Source organism: Ischnura elegans, chromosome X, assembly GCF_921293095.1.
Source record: "Ischnura elegans chromosome X, ioIscEleg1.1, whole genome shotgun sequence".
NCBI lineage: Eukaryota > Metazoa > Arthropoda > Insecta > Odonata > Coenagrionidae > Ischnura > Ischnura elegans.
Window position 1 is genome coordinate 56,527,588 of NC_060259.1, and position 26,412 is coordinate 56,553,999.

General features: G+C 37.4%; 1 protein-coding gene across 1 annotated transcript; it reads right to left on the bottom strand.

Moving 5' to 3' along the window:
* On the bottom strand, window positions 1-25,570 carry LOC124170755 (carnitine O-palmitoyltransferase 2, mitochondrial). The gene is made up of 13 exons (XM_046549691.1): window positions 25,468-25,570; window positions 25,211-25,347; window positions 25,008-25,042; window positions 24,504-24,917; window positions 19,256-19,397; window positions 18,767-18,923; window positions 9,881-10,163; window positions 4,911-5,098; window positions 2,808-2,977; window positions 2,534-2,647; window positions 2,320-2,431; window positions 1,871-2,072; window positions 1-262 (listed from the first exon to the last, which is right to left on the bottom strand). Exons 2-13 carry the CDS (start codon window positions 25,241-25,243, stop codon window positions 136-138), a joined length of 1,977 nt encoding a protein of 658 aa, XP_046405647.1. The 5' UTR covers window positions 25,244-25,347; window positions 25,468-25,570; the 3' UTR covers window positions 1-135.
* Between the last annotated feature and the right edge of the window lie 842 nt (window positions 25,571-26,412).

A 26,412-nucleotide genomic window follows, 5' to 3' on the forward strand; every position in this document is an offset into this window, starting at 1 on the left:
TCAACATTAAAACGTTTTTATTCAGTAAATAAAATAAATCTTCAACAAACACACTTTAACATATGAAGTGCACAGTCCAATTCCTAACAAAAGTTAAAATTATTGAATAAAATTACAACCAAAACTTGCATACAGTTACTTCACAAGTACATTATAAATATCCTCGAAGGACTTCCTCAGGCAATTTACAAAGTCAGCACCATCACGGTGAGGAGGATAACTGGAAACAATTGTTCCCAACATGTCATCAGCTATCAGGTACCTGTTTCAAAAGAGTAATAAAAAAATAAAAATAAGGCTATGATACATCAGTCAATTTCAGGCATCAAATGATAAAAGAAGTAGATTTGTGGTGAGGAAAAACTATACCTACCACAGAATTACAAAAAACAATTCAATTACAGTTAATCTCAAAAATGCGTACTAGCGATTCATTTAATATTGCAAAAGTACAATTTTAAATGAAAAATTACTTCACGATACAACACAACCATTATAATCTAAAGTTCATATACAATAGGGCAACCTGAGCTGAGTGGACTTCAGACTTCCCCCTTGAATCTTTCTCCACATGGCAATTGCTTATATTCATTCCCCAACACATTTGGATTTGATGGCCAATCATGCAGTAAATGTCTTTTAACATGAAGAATAGCGTGTAACTTCATCAATAGGCTTAAAAGAGTGTTTAATTGCCAACCTCTGTGGAGGAGCCATATAAAGGCCTTGCCTTCCACATGAGAGGTTCTGTGTTCGAGTTCTGCCTCAGTAGGTTGCCCATATCTAGGACATGGATGTTCGTGTACATTTAAGTGTAAAGTTAAAAACCCAGATGTAAAAGGCAAATGGTGCAATTTTTGGTGATACAGGAATACATAAATAAAATAAATACAGTGGAACCTCGTTAAAGCGAGTACGGGCTATAGCGACACCCCCGCTATTACGAGAGATAGCCGATGCACCGTCAATTGACCCTATAATAAGCGTGTTAAAAAATTCGTTTTTACGAGACCCTTTCGGTGTTGGCTCTCGCCATAGCGAGGGTTTCACCGCCGGAAGACTTTCATCAAGACTCCTTAACCTCTGTAACTGCTAGCGATCTGTTAGAAATGAAGTTAATGGAGTGCTCAGTCTCAAATTTATGTGGTAAACTGTCGTTCGATAAATATAATGATTGACGAAACAATGCTTTGCATGATTTTTATTCAGTGCGGCGCTTATAAATTGTTTGAATAGTTAGTCGTTATTTGAGTAAGGAAATTTAGTGATGCAAAAAAACATCGCCTTTCGTCTGGATTTATGCTTACGTTTATCGGATAGATGTTTATCTGTCGCCGCACCACTCCTGTTCCTGTATATCTGTTCTCAACAGGGATATTGGCTATTATTTGCTCCACCTCCGGTAAAGCGACAATTCGCTATAGCGAGTGTTTATTAGTGCACCGTGGGGTGTCGTTATATCGAGGTTGCACTTCTTTTCAATCTTTCTAAAGTAGGGCCGAAATTTTGTCACGGGCCAGACTAATTAACAGCTTATCCGGTGAATTTTCCGGACGATTTTCTTCCCCCTAGTTATTTTCACTGAAACGCAAACAATGAAAATTACTATGGAGAAGAGAATTGTCCTGAAAATTCACGGGATAGATTTATGACAATTTGACACTGACTTAGAACAGGCTTTGGACAGCATGAAAGTGTGTGGATAAGAATATGAGAGAGTAATCAATAAAATGCAAGCAAAGAGCTTTATGTCAGAACCCATAACTGTCCAGAAGTTATCAATAAGTGCTTGAGACAGCAACCCACTTTAACATACATCACCTTATGAAATAAAAAGAGAGCAATTGATTAATTAAGCAACTGTCATTACCCAATGCCATATCCATCTTTGACGACTGGTCCAAACGCTCCAGCTTGCACATAGGGAGATGAAAGGGTAGACGTAGATAGCACATTGTGATTTATTGCACTATATGCAGGGTCCCTATATATTTGTGGTAGTTCTTTGGAGTATTCTGGATGCACTTCAGCAAATTTTCTGAGCCCAAATAAGTGCCTGTCAAACCCTTGGCCTGAAGTAAAAAAAAAAATATTTGGTAAGGATTAAGACGATTGCTGAAATTTGCCTTTCATAATCACAAAAACCATCAAATCATTAAAAATAAGATAAACATGTCTCTAGAAAATACTTAAACTGATGCAGACAGCAATATGAAAAACTCTAATACATATGGGTACACAAACTAGCAAATGCAATCTTTAACTACGTGTAACTAATTAGGTATGTATACCCTTATGTCCCTTGAGAAGACTACTTACCCATTGCTGCATCTCTAGTCAAGGCACCATGAACCTCTGAACATTTTCTAATCATGGCTTGCAGTTCTGAGATGCTTGGGGGATTATTGGAGTTAATACTTTCACTAAAGGCCTGAGGAAGAGATAAAGATGTTGCCATGATAGGCTTTTCTTGACAGAGAACATTTTTGAATGGAAAATTAACTTTTTCCTCCCAAAAAATCATAATATTTACCTTAGTAGCCATTGTACACGGCCTAATTGTTTCTGTCCTTCCATGTCTAAAGGCAGATGTGCTACAAGACTCGTAAGTGGCCACTTGTTTTCCTGTTTGCTTATGGAATGCTACCTGAAATTCCAATCAAGAAACAAGAAGACAAGCATCAGACATAATCAAGATGAAGTACATTTTTATCAGATCCTTCAATTCATCCTTATTAACTAATGCTTTTAGTGTACATCCACCTTATACCATAACATAAACAGTAATTATGGACTAGTTTCCTCACCTGAAACCCAAGCTGCATTACAGCATCAGGGCTTACTTTATGCTTTTTACATATTTTCTTTCCAAATCCTGGAAATTCCATGATGTCTATTTTCAGCTGGTTAGTAATGGAATCATACTGGCATTTGGCATCAGAAATAATACCCTTCATTTCTTGATCCAGCAGAAAATCTATAATAAAATATTTTTGGTAATATTAGCATGAAAACTGGTAGCAATGCTTATTTGTACCAATTACAATCAAGGAAACCATAGGGTGCTCACTACATTTTACAAAATGCATGATTTCCCCAATTTTCGGAACTTCTTCGACTCCCAACGCTATATTAGCACTACCTATTCTACAAGTTAATGGGTCATTTACTGAAATTACAATTCATGAAATGAATTTGGTGGATGGAAGGAAGAGATAAGATTATATGAAAAAAATCATCTCTTAACATCATCCCTCTCTCCTGTAACCAAAATCTTGCGATGCGGCATAGAGGAACTTGCACTTTGGGCATAATGCGAACGAAGTATCAATGAATCCGGTGTGAAGTCAGGAATTTTTCAGCATTTTGCCCGCTCTTCCTTCCCGCCGACCGATTTTTTTTGGCTCCGGCTGCACGCACGCCCAACCAGATCAGTTCGTCACCGTGAGTTAACGCACAACTGTGATGCAGTGTTGCATTCTGTAGGATAACCACACTCCTCGATGGCTTGCATCAGTTTATCAACTTACGAGCAAGGCCTACGAACGCATCTTTATTGTACATTGAGGATTTACTGTATTCGGGAAGATATCAACCCTAGATTGGGTCGTGCCATATTCTTCTATTGAGAAATGAAACAAATGCGCTTGTTTTTATATATTTGCACATAATTTAATCGCGTATATTATGCACTTGACCCTGAAGCTATTTCACAGTGTACCTTTAACCCTTAGACTGTGGGAACGTTTTAAACGTTTTGTTTTCTGGGATGGCCGGGGAGAGTGAAGCAGCATTAGGGATCCATTAGGTGAGGGAGAGTGCACTTGGGCTCAACCTGCATAGCAATAAAAGTTTTGGGAAACCGAAGAAGGTAATGTCTCCATGTTTCTGGGTTTCACCGCATGGATTTTCTTTGTGACGACAGTTTCTACGGTATTCCAACCGGCCCAGAAACCCAGAAACATGGAGACATCATCTAGACAACGCCGCGGAACACTACGCATCAACCGAAGAAGGTAGTTGAATTTTTTAAAATGTTTTTCCACAGTCAGTGTACAAAACATATAAAAACATTCTCGTAGTCTAAGGGTTAAGTTTGGGAGATCAAAGCGAGAAGAAATTATGACAAAATATGTTTTTTTCAACGACTCCTAAAATAAACTTTTATACGAACTTTGTTATAGTGCTGACGGGCATAATAACTTAGAGGAATTCCTTGTGAGAACTCGGTTTATTGCAGAGAGCGAAAAACAGAGCAACAATTTCGTAACAGTACAACACGACAACTCTCCCGCTCCGCCGTCAGCCCGCCATATTTATACACGTTGGCCGACACCCCGGGATGAAGGTCACCCTGTTCGACCGCCAGAGCTCGAACCTGCCACAGTTATTATGAACCTCCAGTTTTTATGTACCGTGATTTTCATAATAAGGAGAATCTACAGTAAATTCTCTGGTGGTGTTGCCATTACAATCAGATAAGTAAGGTTAACAGCTCCAGGATATTTGAAATAATGATGGAGGGTGAGTTAGTTTTAGGTTAGTACCCACTGCACAGGTAACTTACTTTTCAGTTAATTTGAAAGTTCTTCAAAAATTTTCGGTAGGCTTTTGAATGATAACTCATATGGTCATTTTTATGTTCCAATTTTTTTGCTTCTGAAACTGATCATCCTTACCAACCCAAAGATGTAATCTACATACCTACCACTACCATATTTTATCAACCACCTCCAAATCAACTCATTTAAAAAAAGTGTACAAATCCAGATTTAATAATCAACTCAACTCAAAGTTTGAGTAACTTGCATGCCCCCATTAAATGTTAATTCATTCCTCACTTAACCAGATATCCTCAATCGTTTACATTCTAAGATTTGAGTAAGAATCCAAAAGAATTAAGAACCTACCCAGCTGTGTGACTTCAGGCGTTTCATTAGTTTGCATATCAGGATGTACTCTTGGTTTAGTGGTGCTGTCTTTAAAGATGTCATTGAAGTAGCGGAGAACTGCCACACCATCACCCCAAGAGTGCTCAAAATTGATAGCAGTTTCTCCATCTTTGTCAATTATCAGACTGAATGATTTGTCAAACCACCTGAAAATTAAAAATCATGAAATAATAATTATAAAAAATACTATGTAAAGGCTCATTATGTCACATACATTTAGAATTAATTTCTTTCCCATAACATTTAACAGAAATAATTTCAATCCATTCTACAATTCCTTTTGCCTTGAAATTTTTTAGCACTGAGCAAATCATCTATCTAACAGGAACTTTCATGATGGACTTTATGTTAGTTGATTTTCAAATTTACGTAATGAGGAAGTGCTCAGAAGAGTGAGAGAAAAGAGAGCCTTCTAAAATCCTTAAGGAGAAGACAGTACAACTTGAATGGCCACATTATGAGGCATTTTCCTGATGAAGACAATTGAAGAGGGACAGGTGGACGGGAAGAAGAGTAGGGGAGGGCCCCGATTGAATTACACGGGACAGGTTACAACGGATATAAAAGAGATTAAATAGGCCACTATGAAAAGGTTAGCAGGGAGAGTGGAATGGAGAGCTTCATCGAACCAAACTTATGATTGTTGATTTATAATGATGATTACAGAGAAGTCTTCACGACTTAAGGTGATTAAAATATGCAATAAACACAATGGTACATTCAAGTTTTCCCAGTTTGACTGTTTCCTCTGAATACAAATAGTCTCCCCTCCCTTCAATCATAGTCTGCTTCAATTCTGGAAAAGCTTCAGAAGTGGAAGCTATGACTTATGCATGGATTTTGCATTTAGCGTGAATAATTTACAATATTTGATTGTTTTTGAGGGTTTCATTCTCAACTGAAGACGGAAAAGTACCCCTTTTTCAGTAATCTTCATGCAACCTCTGTTAATTGGCCTTTAAAACCAAAATAAATATGCAAAACTTAGTACCCAATTCCAGTTGGTGAATGAGTTTATGCAGTTGCAAAAAGCCACATCAAATACATGGAAAGTTTGATCACTGCCATTTGGCTGAAGCACAAACTGCATTGCCATTGAAAAAATACACCCCATCATGCTACACAGGAACAAATTACTTTTTTATCTTAGCATTCCATGCATTACATTAAGAAGCAAGAATACAAATAATCACCGATTACAACAAACAACCATTTTCTGCCAGCCATTCACACAAGATTCAGTATAACCTAGAAGTGAAACAGTACATAACATTTTCTCAGATTCTGAATAAACAATTAAGACATTCTCGAACTGAAATCAGATAAAAGTGAGAATGAAAACTTAAGGGAATTCTACCCAATAATTATTCCTTGTCCATTAAATTCTAATCAACAATAGAACATTCAAGAAATTTTCATTCTCTTGATTCACACCATCTATGCTTGATCAAAAAAGCCAAGAACACCAAGTAACTGATACCATACAAGTCTGCCACAAGAAATGGTTCACCACAAATGAAGATTTTTACCTTACTCACACTACAGGCTGAGTTTTACAAATGAGGGCTGATCAGAAAGTAAGGTCTGTTAAGGAGTAAAAGAAAACTTTTTATTCTATAAATCATAAAAACCACGCCTTTAAAATATTTTCCCATTTAAATACCAATCATGTTCAGCTACTTTTCATACCTATGGACAAATGGATACCGAAGAATGTTTCAAGAATCTCAGAAATATAACTACATATGCTACTTTTACATTGGTCCCATTGTACACGAAAACCTTGTCAAATATACAGTAAAACCTCTATATAGTGAACCTCTTTACATCATAAACCTCCATACATCATACCACCCCTATGGTCCCGTCTGATTTACATGTAAATTAATAGGCAAACCTCTTTGTAGTGAACCTCTTTATATCATAAAACCTCCACTTATCATACCAAGGAGATACCCCCGAGATGGCCTAACTACCTCCGCAAATCGTACCAATACAACTAGAATAAAACATAAGAATTAATGCAGCCACGATTACGTACATGGAATGACATTTTCTGCAATAAATGTTTCACTCTTTTTTTTTTCTTATATACCTTATTATGCTGAAATTTTCATGTGAGTCATTAGTTGTGGCCATTTTGTTCCATATGAGAGCATATACCTAACAGTAAATAAGAAAAAAGGTATCCAACTATCCCAATCATTTTAAGTGACTGTTGAATTGAGAGAGATCACATCATTTTCTCTCGAATCATGGTAAAAATCATGCGATAGCGCTCGCTTTCTGTAATTATTAAATAATAAATATGTGTTCACTGATGCGTGCTTGTTTGTTTAAACACATAAATATAACGGTTTTAAAGACAGTAGTGCCTTTCATTTCCAAAGGATATGAAAAAATGGTGCCTATCACTAAAAACTCTCTATAGTGAACCTCCATACATCAAATTGTCCAAATTTTGGTCCCCTCCATTACGATGTAAAGAGGTTTTACTGTATCTCTAATTTTCATCATAAATTTACTGTCTTCTGAAAAACACTTACATTAAATACTTCAATACTGATTCGTATTTTTAACCAGCCATTATGTGGTCTGGAAGGAACTGTTATAAAATTTTTGGTTACTATTTGCTTCTTTTTTCATTCCCGACTGTGTTCTAATGAGTTACATTGAGGCACCATTCATTAAATGAAAAATACCCTTATTGGCTATATGCACTAAGAAATTTGTGATGACCATGCAGGGCCTTTTCTGACAATACTGATCTGAACATCTTTGGTTGCATTAATTCGTGACCAACTTCTTAGTGACAACATGATCCTGCACAAAAAAATTCAAATAAATTCTGGTGTGGTCCAATGCATCTAGACTTCATATGCTCATTTCAGCCTTATCAAGGAAAAAACCTGAACACACAATACCAATAATATGGTCTAGGTGCTTCAATTGTTTTGCGATTTACTGAGGCACTCACAATGCAGCATCCTGGTAAATACCATTTTGTGTTCGACAACTCATTCGCATAAAATAAATGCTGTGAAGCCAATGAATCTTTTTGAATTTTGTCGCCGTGTGGCCTGTCACTATGGTAATACTGCTGACCCTGGTGGGAAGGGGAGACCATCTATGAATCGTAAACTTGACTCACATCACGACGGCATGAATCATTAGAATGTAAAGCAGGGAAAGCAAACTCGCTGTCTCCAATGTCACAAAAATACCATTTTTATCAATGTAAAAATTGAAACGTATCCTTGCAAGTTAAGTGTTCACCGGGATACCATTCTTAATAGTGAGTTAATAAATGTCTGAGTCAATTATTTTGCATGTTATCAATGAGTATGCCATAGTAGTGGATTTGCCTAGTGTTCCAGTTTTGGAACACCTCGTAATTAATAATTGGCAAGAGATACATTGTTTTTTCTTTCGGATATTGTTTTCATTATGTATTTTTATCTACAATATGTAAAAATCAGGGTAAAATTCGCATTTTTCAAACCTTCAGCATAAATGGGTTAATCCAAGACAAGCCTCTAAGCAGCAATATGATTATCTTTGGTTGTATTAATTCCATAAAAACTAAGAAGAAAAAATGTAATACATATTTTTTAACAAGTAAACAGGACTCACCATCCACACCTTTCTAATGAATTGTTGTTTTTTGGTAGGGGGAGTTACTTGACCTCTACTGACATGATCGAATTTAAAAAATTAACTGTTGGATTTTTTTAATCAATTACCCTATAGCAGCGGTTCCCAAACTTGGGGTCGCGACCCCCAGGGGGGTCGCGGGCCGTTCGGAAAGGGGTCGCGAGATGTGCGAATAATAAAGTGAACTATGTACTTAAACTTAGACAACCATTTTTAGGGGGTCGCGGCTAAAACGTATGGGCTAAAATGGGTCGCAGAAAGAAAAAGTTTGGGAACCGCTGCCCTATAGCAAACCAAATGTCATCAAAATCCATTCATGGCTTATGTGCTTCATTATTGAATACAAGAACAATCTGTGGTCAAGATAGATAATTCTACGAAACACTTAGACCAAAGAATGATTACTGTATTTCTCTGAATATAGTCCCCCTCTGCATATAGTCCCCCCCTAATTTTGAGGCTTCATTTTTGGGAAAAGTTAAAAAAATGCATTTGAATATAGTCCCCCCTTTACTTTTACCACAGGCATTTTTGGAAAAAAAGGGGGGACTACATTCAGACATATATGGTATATGAGAATTTCAGGATTATATCTAAGCACCACAAAGAGCTTCCTTCAAAAAGTTTCCATTGGAAAAAAGAAAGTGACAATAGCACGAGTTTATTTGGACAAGCATATCAATGCAGAAATTCTTCTGCTTCTCTACGTCTTCTTCTCCGTTTGTCCTCTGAGGAAAACCTGACCCAGTGGAGAACCCAAAAAGAATTCCAGCTACAATTGCAATGGTAAAGCCGACAATCCTAAAGGATATCTACGACTTCAAATGACCTTTGCACCAATTCTAAACATAAAAAAATTACAGGAATAGAAGGATCAACAACTTTGCTGTTTCCACATAGTAATTTATTGCCACCGACCATGGTTTCGTTACAGAGTAACATTATCAAGGTGATACCGTTACCTTGGGCACCTTGGCCATAAAGGCACCTGGGAAAAGTCAAACTGAGAAACACATAAAGGCACCTTGATAATGTTACTCTGTAACGAAACCATGGTCGGTGGTAATACATTACTATGTGGAAACAGCAAAGTTGTTGATCCTTCTATTCCTGCGATTATGGATTTCCACCAAGTTACACCCACTACGATTAATTAAATTAACTATAAAAAAATTAACTAATACAAGATTGAAGTAATAAGCATTACCTAAATGCTCTAGTAATTACCACGTAGTACACATTACACTAAACTCTAAATTGGGGTAAATAATGACCTGTTTGTTCCATCTCCATGCAGGAAATTCTGTACAAGAGGTATATGACCACTGCATGATTTGTCATCAAGAATCAAAGCAAAGAGGGCTGAATCCACGAGTTTCAGTGCAGTTTCATTTTGAGGGGAGATGGCTTTCAGGCGCTTCCTGGCTTTTGCCCATGAATCTCTTTCCATAGTGGTCAGTACACCAACAGGGTACTCAGGAGTAGGGGGGTGTTCATCACTCATTGAAATGACCTTTTGAAGGTTGGCCAGTATAACCTCTGGTGGGAAAATATTCCCTGAAAATAAAGTGGAGGACTACAATGATTAAAAACCCAGGATAAAGACATAAAAATCACACAAATGATGTATGATTATGAGAAAATATTTCAAACTTTTGCAATCAATATGAGGAAGTAGGTAGTTCTATCAACCTCGAGGGCCTAAATTCTTGAAAGAAAACATTGACAACACAATGGTGCCCTCACATTTGATGGCAGTAGAGCACTACAAAGTACTTATCTTCCACACTTGCCTGCTACTTAAATATACACAGATTTTGAATGTCTGCATTCAAGTTCCAAGTCGACAAAATCTGACTTTATTACACCACTCACTTGCATCAAGTTCACAATCAACCACCACCAATCATGAGCATACTTTGCAACTGTTTTCATGTCCACCTAGTTGAGCTGAGGGGTAATGACTCATATATATCCAGCTTCATCAGTAATAAAATGGACATCTTTAAGATGATGCATACAAACATCATATGTATATGCTGCAATATACCTATATCCAGACTATCATATTCCAGTCAGTGTTAGGACACCAGCTGTTAACAAATAAAAAGGAAAAGCTCCAACAAAGTTCCACCAAGCATTTATTTAAAACCTTTACGTTCGGCGAAAAAACATATTCCCATCGTTATCCATTCCACAAAACATCTCTCTTAATTTTTCATTTCTGCAGGACCTGGAAATATAGTGTGGTTCCAATATGATGTCCTCTGTATCACACTGAAAGATATCTATTCCCAATTTCTCAAGTAATATTAGCCTAGTGCACAGCGTCTCTAGCACCTCCCAGCCCAATTCGTTTTAAAACTGTGTATGTAATGCCTTCTGTTCACTCGAAGCAGATCTAAACAAATTGCAAAGCTTGCCTTTGTATTCCATCATTTTCACCAGTTAAGTCTTTCTGAGCCGGATTACATATGCTCGTTGAAGCTAGTCACGGTTTCCACGGCTACATCTACGCTCAGCTGATCGAAAATTTTAGTTCCTGGGTATTCAGCGATCGACAATGCGTAATATGAACAGGTTTGGGCATACAACTCTCCTCTCCCTCCTTTCCTCCCCTCCCTGCAATTTCCAGGATAGCCGACCTGCATGAGGCTTGCGTGGCCACTGGTCTTTTTGGGATTTAAGCCGTTGCCTAAGACGGTCCTCTCTGATAAGCCACCCTATCGGGTTTGTTTTCGGACTGAGAGTTTAACTAATTGCATGATGCTTTCCACCATGCGGCAGTTGAGAGGCACACCTCCTCTCACAATATATGGTGCCCACTGCAGTTTTTTTTTGTTATGACAGGAGTCATATTTTATTTTATTTGTTTCGCAATCTTACAAGTGATGTAAGGTAATAATGTTTGGAGAGTGTGACCTTTGTGGGATATTCTAGAGAAAACCAACCTAAAAGATGGAAAATTTTTTAATGGTGCCAATAATTTTGTTAATCTCTAAATGACTCTGAAGTGTTATTTAATCTATAAGTAAATTATTCCTGTGTCTGTTTATATACAACTTGCCGAAGGTCAGTGTGACATACCTTAATTTGGTGGTGTATCCTGTGCATTCACCTGGCGCCCTATTCATAAAAAAATACTCTTCAACCAAAGTTTTGGGAACCACACCCATTTCTACCATCGGTGGTGCTGAGTAATGCCTGGGCAACAGACTGCTTAAGTATGTAATTGGCGTTTCCCACATTGTGGGGAGCAGTAGACGTTGGGGTCGTAAGCTCAAGGAATCTTTGCTACAGTGCTTAATGTATCTTCTCCACATATTCGTAGTGATGTTTTCATATGCATCAAGTTTTAGTGATGAATGAATAAATGATCTACTCTATGATTTTATACCAATATTTTGTATAAAGATCAAGACTTATACATATTTTCTTTTTTTCTGTGCACATACCATTGTGCCAAAGTTGAAGGAGAGAGCTCATGTAAAATCTTGGGAGGGATTTCACAGCTGCAATCACAAGGGATATTTTTTTCAAGCAGCCAGCCAAGTATAAACACACCTAAAAATCTGCCATTAAGTATAATTACCGCAGACTCTCGATTATCCGGTTACGGTTTATCCGTGCTGCGTATTATCCGTGCATGAATTCACGCTCCTTTTTCCGTGAATTTTATTAAAAAAATAAAATCGGACACAAAAGCACTATAATAATGCAAGGCTACACAGGGCTTATTATTTGCACTATAATTCCCTTAGAAAAATAGGATTATTTTATTTACTTGCTGACAAGGAATGTGTGAAGTTTACTTGGACGTCTGCTCTAGCATTGCAGACTACGATCAGTGGCGGGAAAAAACTCTTGATTAAATTTAGACGATTTTTCAATAGTTAACCAATCGCAAATTAAGAGAAATGTTATCTACGATCTTTAATTTTGTATTTCATATCGCAAATGCAGAATTATTGCCGTGGTATCGTATGCGGTTGAATATGACCCTAGGGAATCGGAGATTTTGTCGCACTCGGGCATGTTTATGCCGTGATTAGTCAAGGTCGAACTGGAGATGAAAGGGTAAGAAGTAGAGGCAGCATGGGAAGTGGAAGTAGAGATAGCGTGAGTCATAGTCAAGCACTCGCCTACGTAGACAAGTTGTCATAAGTTATGGTTTCCTTTAACAACTGCTGCGTGATCGCGCACCTGTTGCCAAACGGGAGTTCCGTCCAAGCATCGAGGTGCGATCATGGATCAGCAAGACACAGCCATTTCATCCCTGGCAACTTGTTCGTGAGGCGACTACGCGATGTCGTGCTTGACAGCGTAGTTTCCAGAATCGTGCAGTGGTTTTCAAGCATTCGTACAAACCACTTATCTGAATCCGTGATATTGAAGCCACGGGTGCGTGGATTACGGAAACCATGAATTACACCAAGCAGTAGGAATACAACTAAAATCAAGTTATCGTCGCTAAAAAGATTGCGATCGGGATAGCAAGCTCTTAATGATTCCGGAGGCATCTACAATAACATAAAATGTGCTTGAATAATAATATCTTGTCTGATATCCATTTATTATGAAATTACAAGAAATTAAAGTGATAGTATGGATTATTCGTGTTTTCCGATTCTACGTGCCACCTCTCCCCTTCATTAGCCCGGATAATCGGGAGCTTGCTGTATAGTATACAGCCTTGGATTTTCTATAACTCAAACTGTTGTCGATTTCCAATTATCAATGGTAAGCAGTGAGAGTGAATGGTGAGAGAAAATTTTCTAACAAATGTTGATATTCTACCAACGACCACTCATTACCATAATTAAGCAGTTTGATTTCTTAGATCGACATGGGAGCTCACAGATTGCCTTTAGCTTAAATTAACCCATGGACAAGCCTAAAAACATGGGAATTATTTCAATTATTTCGTGGTACGCAGACTAGCCAACATAGTAAATTTAAGGCATCACCTATGAGTACAAAGAAGAGAAAAGAATTCAAGGAGGGATATTCATCCACTTTGACCAAGACTTGAAACAAGATCCCCGGATTTAATGCCCAATGCTCCATATAATATACAGGCATCAAAGCAGCTGTAAATGATGACTTCAAGACTAATAGATTACACATTTATCTATAGTACAAGCAATGCCATACACGGCAAAATCATACCCAGATATTAATAAATTTAATCACAAACAAACATCTCAACTTCATGCACAAAGCTGGGGAGCAGTTACCCATTCAGTTTCCACCAATCTTTTCATCCCAGAGGTTTCCAACTAAATTGTCGGTAAAGAATGCTCAATCATGACCAGTTTTGTAGACAATTATAAATAATTGGCTTGGTTTGGAAATTAATTTCAAGTGCACTGAATATATGATTATAAAATAAAACATATTGCCACATCAGAAATGATGGCTACATCCACACAGGGATTCCAATTTGATCACCATAATTATAATTAGTGATAGGTCGACTCCAAAATTTTAACGATTCTGACATTTCGATTCCGATTCTACCGATTCCATCAATTCTGACACCATAGGCTCCAAGAAAAATATCACTTAATTCCAGGCAACAAGACAACACTTAAAAAATTATTACTCCATGAAAGAATCAGTTGACAAAAGCATCTTTCATATCATCACTTTGTAATTAAAATATAATAGCTAAAATTTCAAAACAGAGTATACCTGAAAAGTGGTGTTACCTCATAGGTATTACTTTAGGGTCTCCCAATTTACTAAGCCACGAGGGCCACAGTCCAAGTTCCGAATCGCCCAGCGGGCCAGATAGCAAATTTGCCGATTACTGAAGTATACGATATTCAATATTTGAAACGAGTGCGCGGGCCGAATGAAAGCCCTCTGCAGGCCATATTTTGGAGCCCCCTGATTTAGATTATTAGCACTCATGTTTAAATTTAAAATAAAAGTGTCTCCTTTGATATCTATCTTTTATTTTAAATATCTTATCATTATCAATAATGTCTCACATATTTAATCCCCTTTTATAGATTTTGTATTTTCTTTGCAGAAAGCAAAGCATCTTCACTGTTGCATTTTACATCACATATTTTTCCTGCCTAACTAAAAAGTCTTTCACTGAACACAGTGGATGGCGGTATGGCAAGAAACTTTTTCGCTACTACTCTCAGCCCTGGGTAGGAGATGCAAGTCTTCCAGTATTTCCCAGGGAAGGAATTTGGTGGTGCATTTATCTCTGATAAATAAGCTTCCACTTCAGCTTCAACAGTGTTTGCTAGGGTGACTTAGGGTACTTTTCCAAAAAACGCATCACTGTATCTTGGCCATATACCTGTCACAGGCTCCCTAGTCTGCATTTGCTCCTCCAGAAGTGGTGTGCCATTTAGAATCTATACAGTGGAGCCTCGATCTATCATTTTTCAGGGGGATGGACGAAAAAAAAAAAAACCGATGAATGCAGGAATGTTTGGCTTGGTTGCCTATGTCCCAGGAAACACATCATTTTGGCGTGTAATTATGATATTCGTTAAAGGATTCAAACAAGATTTTAGATAATTACGGGAATACTATTATGTACTTTATCGAGACACTTAGGTCATATTGTTGATTCGATTAATATCACTTTCAAATATCCTAAAGGAACACACCACCTCGCTAAAAAAGGTTTGCTCTCCACTTGGCATTCAAACTGCTAAGTGACGTAGCCAGGGGGGGTTCCAGGGGGTCCGGACCCCCCCTAAAATATAAAAACACAATTATTTTCCTTTAAGAAAGAAAACAAAGTACTGAAAAATCAAAATATGAATTTACAAAATATTTCTTTAACAAATGAAGTTTTTTCGATTATAAAAAGTGTTAAAATTAGTTTAAAACCCATTACTTAGTACCCTGTTTTTCAAAATTTTTCCCCCTGGTTTGGACCCCCCCCCCGAACAATATGGACCCCCCCTGGCTACGCTACTGACACTGCTATTATAGATTTCTGTCAGATGTAAAAATTCTTATCCATCAAACACCATTTCCAGTACACGTACTCACGAGAGCATTGTGCATGTTATGCCTAAATCAACCCCTTTCGCCAGCACAGTGATTGGTCGTGAGATGGATCACGAAGGGCAAAAATAGTCTGTTATTTGAAATGTTCCTGTCTAATAAACATATTTTTCATATAATTTAGGCAATGTGTAAAGCATGAACAATATTGCGATAATCGTCATCGACATGCCCACCTGATCCTTGGTTTTGTCTCCCTACTTGTTTTCACCAGGTAGCTCGCTCTACCCCACCCCTACCGTCATATGCTCGCGGAAAAACCAAGGCATTCTGCTACACTCATGCGCTTCTAGCCTGGATTATTTTCAGTCCATCTATTTAAGTTCTCATCTGTTTCTTCGGAAGGGCCTTGGTCCAAAGACAAATAAAAATAAAACTAATGAAAATGAAACCTGACTTAAACTCTCACGGAAACCACTCGCTAGTTTGAAGTCAACCCATCCTGGAAAGTACGGAACCACTCATACGAGGTGCAGTTCGGAACTGATGCTATCGCTTACAGCGTACACAGAGCATACTGCAGAGGGCGAAGCATGACCATATGAATGCGCCATGAAATTTTTTGTCCTAAAGATAAGGCAACTTACCCATTCTTTCCTAATTAGCGAAGCGCCAGATGAGCAGATGAGTTCAGATTGTTAGGTAAATTAGTTGTTATTTTTCAATTGTTAGATTGGTAGGGAGAAACAAAATATCCTGAGAAGATATCTCTTCATCAGTAACTCTGACAAGTGAGACTTATAGTATAACTTGTAAATTGATAACTGATAATAACCTGATAACCCATTTTTGGAAAAAAATGCTGCATTAACTGCCGGGAAGCACAGCTACAAGGACATAAAGTTTCACCAGAAACCACCATCGTATATTTCCAACTATTTCCTTGCTTAAAATGCTTGAAAACTGTTAGAAATATGCCGTGTTTGGTCTCGTTCTTTTTTTAATTATGTGCACATTACTAAAATTTCAATCTAATAAAAGTATAATAGAAATTGCTGAAATTCAATGTTAGACACTTTTTCAGCTAATAGGTGATTCATGCAGCAGTTCACCTCCAGAAACTGGGAACTTTGAAGCAGGTAGGCTGAAAAAGTTCAGTGGGCGAGAAAGGGGGAAGCATGAAACACGTTTCTATTTTTCTCATGTAACTTGATATTTTTTTCGAAGCTAAGGCTTTCGTAATATGATCCCTGCGCAAGGTGTTGTTTGCTTTGGAAAAGAGGAAAGTGTCGGAGGAGGGAGGCGAGTGCTGAGTGGAAGCGGATAATGGATCTTGGGAAAAGCACCAATTTTACTTTCTCACGGCACTGAGCTTCTTCCTATGGCAGTTCTATCTCCTGGGGAAGATTCAAATTATGTGCCTTTCCTAACTAGCCATAAATGACACATGGTATATATTTCGTCTTATTTTCATCAAACGATGGATGCGGGAAAATTATCCCTCGGAACCACGATCTTCAAACGATCAATGCGGGAAAACGATACTTTGGGGAACAATAGATGCGGCAAAAAATTACATTGTCTGTATGGAACTTTATTTGGGACCAGGAAAGGCGAACGATGAATGCGGGAAAACGATCAAGGCAGGAACGATAGATCGGGGTTCCACTGTAATGTATTTTGTTATTACGATTACGTGGCGCAAAAATTCAAATGACTGTAGGAAACGTGGTCGTATATAAATTTGTGGTTTGAAGTATTACTGGAATCAGAATCGACTTTTCACCTTGGCAAGTACTCATTTTCGATTCCGGTTCTTGGCCAAGAATCGAAGAATCGAACCGACCCATCACTAATTATAATAATAACATTCACATCAAAGTGATTATTTTCATTAGCAGTAGAAATAAATTGAAAATAAAACTTAGGTCAATTAATGTTCACAATATTTCCAATGCAAGGCGACATGAAAATTATTAACCCTTTAGATTTTTATCGATTCAACAGGGAAATACTAATGTCAATATCAAAACATTACACAGCCTCTGTATGACCTTAATACTACAGTACCACTGACACAATGATGAAATTTTTTTGCATGCCATGACAGAGAAATAAACAAAGAAAACACTATGTGGCTTCACAGACGTGCTTAATGAGACACTCAATACACTATGGTTATCTTGGCTTCCATTCACAGAATTACCATATTGGTGCGACATGTTTAGATGCATTATTGTCAACATAGGTAACACGGTGCTATCATTTGCCAAGGTCATTCAACAATTCAATTGGTGCCACTTTTGCTCAATATGGATTATGCTTGCCACCCAATGAAATTAAGGTATATGGTGCAAGCCAACTGATTATTCATGGATTGTGATAGCAACAACTTGGAAAGTCGGTGGATGAGTTTGTTAGCCTTTTTATTCCCAAGAGTTGATTGTTACCATTCAATTGAAGTAACTTTCACAATATTCCCACAAACAAAGTATTGCATTTAATTCAGGAGGAAAGTATGAGGGTAGTCCCATGGAGGGATTTCAAAAAATTAGTGACTCTTTCATAATGATCTTAGATCTTTCTGATAGCTGGAGATCCTGATTGACTCAGAGTGAACATGATAGACTTGTTTATTGGCACCTTCCCATGTCATGATGAACCATTCACGGTGATCATTACAGAGCTGACATGAGCCACAAAGATTCATTCCCACAAAGTGATTAGTCAAGTTCATTGTTTGGAATGTACATATTGACAAAGGAGCAAAAGTGGTACTGCTAGATTTGCACCATAGCTTTTGCAAATGATGGCACCTACTGATGTGTTAAAACATGCTGAACCACGGATATGAATCTATGGAAGAAAACAAAGTTACTGTTCCATTTATGTGATGAATGTAATTTATATTATGAAATGAAAGGTTTCTGAGTAAAAAATATAAATAAAATTGGAGAAACCTCACAAACTGCATCAATGCAACAAGGAATAGCTTGACACACCTATGCACATATATTATGGATGCTGATACATAAGTAAAATATTTTACGTCTCATATTTTTAAAATGTATATTGGTACTAAGCAAGTAGATGCAATTAGATAGGAGGTCAAAGGATTAAAAAGATATTTGGTAAACCCCAATACACACCAAAACAAACATTTGGTGCTTCAGTATTACCTTCACTGTCCAAAACATCGAACACATAAAATTCTCCTTTCCTTAAAACCAATATGTGTTTAGCAGAGGTATCTTGAAATAGGACATCTTTGCCAATCTCTGGTATTCTATTTGCATTGAACAAACTGGGGAACTGGGACATATCAAGAGGAAATGCCTGTAACGATACATGAATAAGGATACATTTCCTAGGAGAAAATTCGAAGATGATCAACAATGAGTTTTAGAGGTTGAAAGCAAAAGATTACTGGGTGAAGTAAATCATAAGACAAATTATGATCATTTCACCATATCAAAGCTCCCAGTAGAAGTATGATAAAAACTGTACCTAATCACTGAAGCAAAGGAGCAATTTACATTAATAAGCATGGCTTCAAATATGGTTTAAAAAGTTCACAAATAAGAAGTGCACTTGAATTTACAACTTCATGCTACATATATTACTCAGTACATGCCCATCCAATATCTTTTTGAGAGTTTCAGCCTCACCTTGAACAAATAGGCCCCATACCAAGATACCATCGAAGGTAAAAGACCAGTGACTGTCCTGAATGTGTCATTATCACTCTTCTTAGGATTTAGATGATACACTTCAGGCTCTAAAATTCCAGCTCTTAGAGACTTCATGAACCTATGAATAACAAAAGGAAAAATATAAAGATTCATTGACAAGAATCAACACATGGATACATGTATTTTTCTTAAGACCTGGTATTGGAATACATTAACATGCATTAGTAAATTACTAAATGCAAAGATAAAAATTGTATGAATGTAAGGGTAGAGAATAGAAACTGAGGTTCTATTTTCTGTCCATTGAAAAAAGACTAACATTACAATAGAAAAGCAAACACTGGTGGAGGTGGATGAATTTTGTCATTTGGGAAGCAGGATCTCTAGTGAAAGGAGAAGCAAGAAAGAAATTATCAGCAGAATAGCCCAAGCAAAGACAGCATTCCACCAAAAGAGAGACCTGCTAACAGCAGGAAACTTAAATATGGTAGTAAAAAAATAATTTAAAAGAACCTACATTTGAGGATGCTCCTATATGGGAATGAGGCATGGACAATGACAACAGCAGAGAAAGCAAGGATAGAGGTCTTCAAAATGTGGTGCTAGAGAAGAATGATGAGAATCTAATGGATCGACCAACTTAGTAATGAGAAAGTCATAAGAAGGGTTGGAGAGAAGCTCAGAAGACTCGTGAAAACCTTAATAAGAATACGGAACAACCTTATAGGCCACATCTTGAGACATGATGGCCTGATGAAGACAATCGTCGAGGGACATGTGGATGACAAGAATGGTAAAGGAAGACCTCGAACAAAATATACAGAACAAGTAAAGAAAGATGTGAATAAGCTCTTATAAAAAATTTTTTTTTAAAAAACCAGCCTTTATATTTAGATTACAGGGGATGAGCAACGTTTATATATGACACAAAGCAAAAAAACTCAGTGACCCCGAAAAACCAAAAGTGACGTATAGGGGGGCTATAGGTTGACTGGGGGGTGGTTAAAGGGGGGTTGGAGAGAAAAAGTTATATTTTCATGTATTGTCATCGGAAATGAAGAAGTGTGCAAAATTTCAGCGTTTTTGCTTCACAGGAAGTGAGTCAAATTTGAGTTACAAGATTTGTACCAGACAAACAAACAGACAGGTTGGTGAGTTGATATAAAGGCTGGAAAAATAAGAAATACTTAGGTGTAAAAAGATTAGCTGATAGAAGAAGGATAGAAGCTGTGTCAAACCAATCTTAGGATTGTTGACCAGTGATGATGAAAAAAATGCACCGTGGTACATGGTGCATTTTTGGGCTCATGCCAACACATAAATTTGTACATGTTGATGTATCATGTAACCAGGCCTTGAGGAAATGATATAAGGCCAACACTTAAATTAATTAGGTTACGAAAAAATAATAACTTTTCTTTTCTACAAACACATTCATATTGTCAACTAGTTTCGATACACAGTATCATTCTCAGGACTAGTGCAACAAAATAAATAAAATTGCAAGTTTATAAGCATCAGAGCTATGTAGTTGCACTAATTGAGTATATATCTTCAGGTTGGAATTGAAGGGGTAGGGTTTAAAGAGTGCCAACCACAATTTCTAGTGCTTTGAGATATTTTCATTTTAAAGTTTGGCTAACCCTTTCCTGTCGGTACCTACGATAGGAAAATGTTTTCCACGCTATGAGTAGCATAATAATATTTTAAACCTCTCCGTACGGAGCTCTTTTTTGGGAAGGAGTAAGTATTAACCCTGGTATTTTCGTCCACCCAAGTTGGTACCCAACTCCATGGGGCGCCAATTCCTAACCCCGGCCACTGGACTAAACCCTCTAACCCCATCTTAGCACGAGTCCATGGCCAACTTATGGTGTTACCACTGTTTTTTCAACCAAATGTTGCTTTTCATTTTCAATAATTCATCTTCTAAAAGAATTACTAACATCTTTTCAAGCATTGTGGGATTTTAAACGGATTTCTAGCTTTAATAACAAAAAATTTAGTGAAAAAAAGATACTAAGACGGTAATTCCAGAAGTCTGTTATTTTTAACGCTAAAATTTTGTTTAAAAACGGTTTACGCATACAACAAAACAGAATACATTTCAAAGTATAAATAATTGTCATATGCAACAAAATATATCATAGCAAAAACCATTGACAATATCACAACTTCGCAACAGATTCCCGTGGTGGGGATGATAATAAATGAGTGGAAGAGTCAGGCTTAATTGCTGAGGAGTGGCCCTGAGCTGGGTCTCAGGCCGTGCCTTAATGCATCCGACAATTGCTACCTCAGCAATCACTTCCCTTCCTTCTCGTCGGCTAGAGCCGACATCCGGTTGTTTTCATTGAAAAATCCACAAAAGTTATACCCAGCGTTAAGTCTTCTGCATATGAAAATGCCCATCAGCTCCACCCGACGCATGGCGCAAACAGGTTAAATCCATACATCTTTGTAATTTTTTTAACAACCAATTTCAACACATTAGTATTAAGTCTACAAATTTAAATATTAAATTACATAATAAATTAGAGCTTGAAGTTCATTATTTTCCTCAAATAGCGTGGGCAGCTCTGTTTGGTCAAAAATTATGGTTGACACTCTTTTGATCCGACCCTTTCAATTGCAATATTCAGGAACAGTTCAGTGTTACAGAGATTTGTAACTATCATTGCCAAGTAAATTCAAACGGTAAAATATGAAAAGCTTTTAGTATTATAAATTATTATCCTCCACAACATCTTGCCTCATGCAAAAAGATATAAGCCATGCAGTTTTTAACACAATAAACATCCTACTGGTTTCGTCAATCTTATGTCATTATCCTTTGCAATAATCACAATGATAATGACTTGAGAGCAACGGAATTGGATATGAGTTTTTTGGGGAATATATCAATTGTGAGGGAAACATAGCTAGTGCCTTTTTTCATCAAGAGCATGGGAAAAAGAATGAACATCAATGAAGGCTACCAGATTTACTAGAGAAAACAAAAGAAAAAACGTTTTCATTAGGAAATAGAATCCAACCCCACAGGAATATGTTACATATGTATCAATCAGGGATGTGATCCGATATGAAAAAGCACTTTAAAGCACGAAATTTTAATAGTTTCGGACCGCCGTCACTTTATGGGCGCTAAACCGAAATTGCACAAAATGGGACGGCACAAAACCTCCTCAAATCCGAAATGGCATATTAAGAAAAAAACTGCCGATCCGAAAAGGCATAATAGTTTCGTACCATAAAGTGGAATATAGTTTCGGATCTTACATCTCACTCACTCAAAGGCAAATACGGGCTTGAGAGGAAGAACATTTATCTATAAAAATTCTAGGAAAGAGGAAATGGAGGGAAAGAGAAGGAAAGGTCATTGGCCACTCAAATGAGGTAGTAAGCTGGGGAATTCCGCGCAGGAGAAATCCCGTACAGGAAGGGACGGGAGAACGTCTGTTTTCTGGACTCTATTGAGGGATTATACGGCACATGCTGGAGTTGTGCACTCTTAAAGAAGGGGCCAAGGAGTTGTTTGAGAAGGTTTGGGCATCGGGTGAAGACATAGGTAAAGAGATAATGTGAAGTAGTCAAGAGTCTGGGGCGTCTAGGGAATATGAGAGGGAATATCCAAGGGGTAAATGAGAGACAAAAAGGGAAGAGGAAGGAGTTAAGAAGGTGGGAAGGGGTTGGAGTTTCCAACGCGAGAAGTGAGCAGCTATGGATAAATAAACCAAGTATGGGAATTGAGATTGGACAATATTTCAGAAGGGAAGGGTCCGGGGAAGTAGTTTGTTTATTTGAGAATGGAATGTTGAGGAGACGTGCATAGTTTGCAAAAATTTGACCATTTATTAAATCAAGCTTATGACACTGTACAAGATAATGCTCAATCTTTTTTCCTTTATCCCCAGATGAATTACCTCTAATGCATAGAATTTTAGCATCCATGTGACTTTGCAGTGGAGTAAGATTTTATTAGGTGCTTAGCAGAGAGAAAAGAATCCTTTTTTTATTGCCGTATGGATAAAAATTGCATGTATATTATAAAATAAGATCAAATAATATTAATGTATACATATTAATATTTTCAGAACAAATTAAAATTTGGGACTATTTGTGTACACTTTCGCGCTGGAGCCTAATTGAGGGAAATTCTTCCACATTAGGAGTCCCTTGAAATTTTTTTGCACCCCCTGTACAAAGCTCTCTCGTGTGGAAAGAAAGCAGAAGTTCGCACCCGTCCTAAGGCTGGGACCCAACTCAGCGGGATGCCGATCCTTTTCCTCGGCCACTGTCCCAGACCCTAGAAGGATTAAAAAACTCCTTCACAGTGCTAGCCCACGATAAATTGACTGAAATAGCCATATTATATATAATCAAATATTTGCTGTTCCCATCGATTATTTAATATATAAAATGAATTCCTTGTGTTTGTCTGAGCGTGAAGAAATTTTAAGCGTAGTTCTAACGATAATATTGACGGATTTAGGCTATTAGCATATTGGCTAATTTGGAACTGAACTGAACTCCGTTGATAATAACGCTAGAACTGCAATTGAACTTTCCATGTGATAAGTGAAATATAAATACATGATTCAGTTATTAAAGGTGAGCTACGAATATATTTTTGGAAAAAACACTGCAAATAGCAGTGGATGACCGCGCCGAGGGGATAGAAAAGGGTTGTTCAGTTCGAGGAAGGGCCTGGGCTCGAGGGACATCCACTAAGCTGGTCTATTGTGTCCGCGGTGGTCCCTTTCCTAAACCCCGCGCGGCACTGCATGGTCAGGCACTTTAACCACTTTTTTGGATAATTTCGTGCCACCCAGCATGAAACTATACGACGCAGAAAATAAAATGTATGGGATCCTAAACTTCTAAAAGTGAAAATTTTCGTGCCGGCCTGGTTCGAAATGAATCGGATTGTTTCGTGCCTTTTCGGACCGGGTACAAAGTACCGAAGTACAAAGGGCAGTAAGAAAATATCACTTAAAGTAGTCAACAATTCTACCTCCCAAATTTTGACCCAAAACTGATGAAGGTAATTCAGGTAGTTGACCAACTTCGCAGATAACTTAGAGGTATAGTCACTATTGAGCATCAATGGCTTAAAAATTGGATGATAGAAAATAGGAAGCTCTAACCAATTCAAACGCAAAAAAGTATGGCATCTTGACATGTCTTCTCCAAAAGTATTAATGGAAGTACATATGGAACTTACCTCACAGAAGATATAAGCATATTTGCAGCCCTAATAACTTGTCTGTTATATGCTTCATTTGGATCCCTTATATAGACCAGAATTGGGTTGTAATTGATCGGAAGAGGAACGCGATCACTCAAATACATATCGAACCATGGCTTAGTTATGTAGCTGGTATGTTTGTTTTTCTTGTCATGATCCACAAGCTGTTGATGCAGTTTCGGCCCAGCACCATTAGGCCCAACAAATGATTTCACAATTTCTTCAGTCTTCGAAAAATCTGCAGCGGATAGAAGTGGTCTTTGAGCATTTAAGTAACGTTCTGCAGTTTTACTAAGCTCTGGAATGGGTAATCGAGGTAATGATGGCTGGAAGTGCATCGTAGGAACTTTACTCCGCTGCAAAAATTGGTATTCATCTTGGGTGGAGGAACTGCAGAGATGAGAGAAAAATATTAACCCAAGTCACAAAAGGATCACAATAACCAGAGTATCGAAATCGCCCACTTCACACGATACTTACCTCTTAAACCTAACAACATAGTAAGCTGAGACAGTCTGAAATGAATGAGAGTAATCTTAAAACCACAGATTAACTAAGTGCTGAATAATTAAATTTTAAATAAATGAATGGGATTTCATTATCTAAATTTGTAAAAATAACCTTCTCAAACGAGTGAAAAATGAAGTGATTAACCAAGGAAAAACACTGCACCAATACTCTACCTTAGTTTTACTGCAGAATCCTTTTCGAAGCATGGTCACTTTGGTTATTACACCTCCTTAGAGACAGCTTTTTATAAATGCCAAGTAAATTCTATAAATATCGCAAACAATTTGGCACACTCATTGGACGTTCAATTCTTCATTGGAAAGTCAAGAGTACATCACATAAGAACTATGATCACTTTCGATACGTCATTGACGACAACCATGGATTAGCAAGGACACGGCCACAAAGATTCCTACAGCGCGACACTCACCAGCTGTTTCTCATTACGTCCATCAGCATTCAAACTTTATCCACCAGTATCTTCATTCCATTTCAACACCATCATCACTTTTTATCTTGTCATACAACAGCGGCTAGCGCATTCAGTTGTTTAATTTTAGGAATTAGTGATCGAGTACATAGTGTCGAGGACGGTACGATGGCACTGATATGTTTGATGATATCAGGTTAGCGCTAGTATCGCAAAGGCTCATCAAAGCCGGGCAGTCTCGTTAGATGTCTTAGCAATGTAAAAAAATCTCTTATTTATCATGGCTACCGGTTCACCATCGATAAAAACATTCATGAGGCATTTTATTAGCATCAATTCACGCTTTATGCTTATTTTGATCAACAATAATGGCTTTCCTATTTTGAATTGGTAGAATTTCCGTCGATCGTGAAATGCATAAATATATAATAGATTCAAGATCATTTGTAATTAAATATGAATTTTACGTGGGAAATCTTTATTGACAAATATTTCACTCATCTCACTGTCTTATGATTACATTAATGGAAAACTTTAACCATACCAAAATTTTTAGACACCGTTTTTATTTTCTTTATTCCAGAACTTCAGCTACAGCTTAGAACTTCAATTAACTATGCGCAGCGTATCATTGAACTAATTTTAAGTGCATTTTCAGTACATGCATAAACTTCGATGAAAATATCTTTTAAATAAATCTATTCCATGTTTCCATACCTCAGCTAAGGCAATCGAATAAATGGAATTTGTGACAATAATAGGAAATATTTCAAAGGTAAAGCCACCCACTTCTAAATATAGATTCCCGTTGCACACCGCTTTCCATTATATTTGCTTACATTTTTCCACTGTCAACTAATGAGTAATTAAAAATGCGAAAGATCTTCACATTATATTCGTTCTATGGTCGTGGAAGTTGAAACAAAAAAAGGAACATCACCGAAG

Bases quoted from the DNA above. Each gene is read 5' to 3' on its own strand.
- LOC124170755 (XM_046549691.1), bottom strand. From the start codon at position 25,243: ATGCTTCGAAAAGGATTCTGCAGTAAAACTAAG. The intron at 19,398-24,503 runs GTAAGTTCCATA...TGTTATTCATAG, and splicing joins ATGCTTATATCTTCTGTGAG to GTTCATGAAGTCTCTAAGAG. The intron at 18,924-19,255 runs GTGAGGCTGAAA...GTATCGTTACAG, and splicing joins ATGGGGCCTATTTGTTCAAG to GCATTTCCTCTTGATATGTC.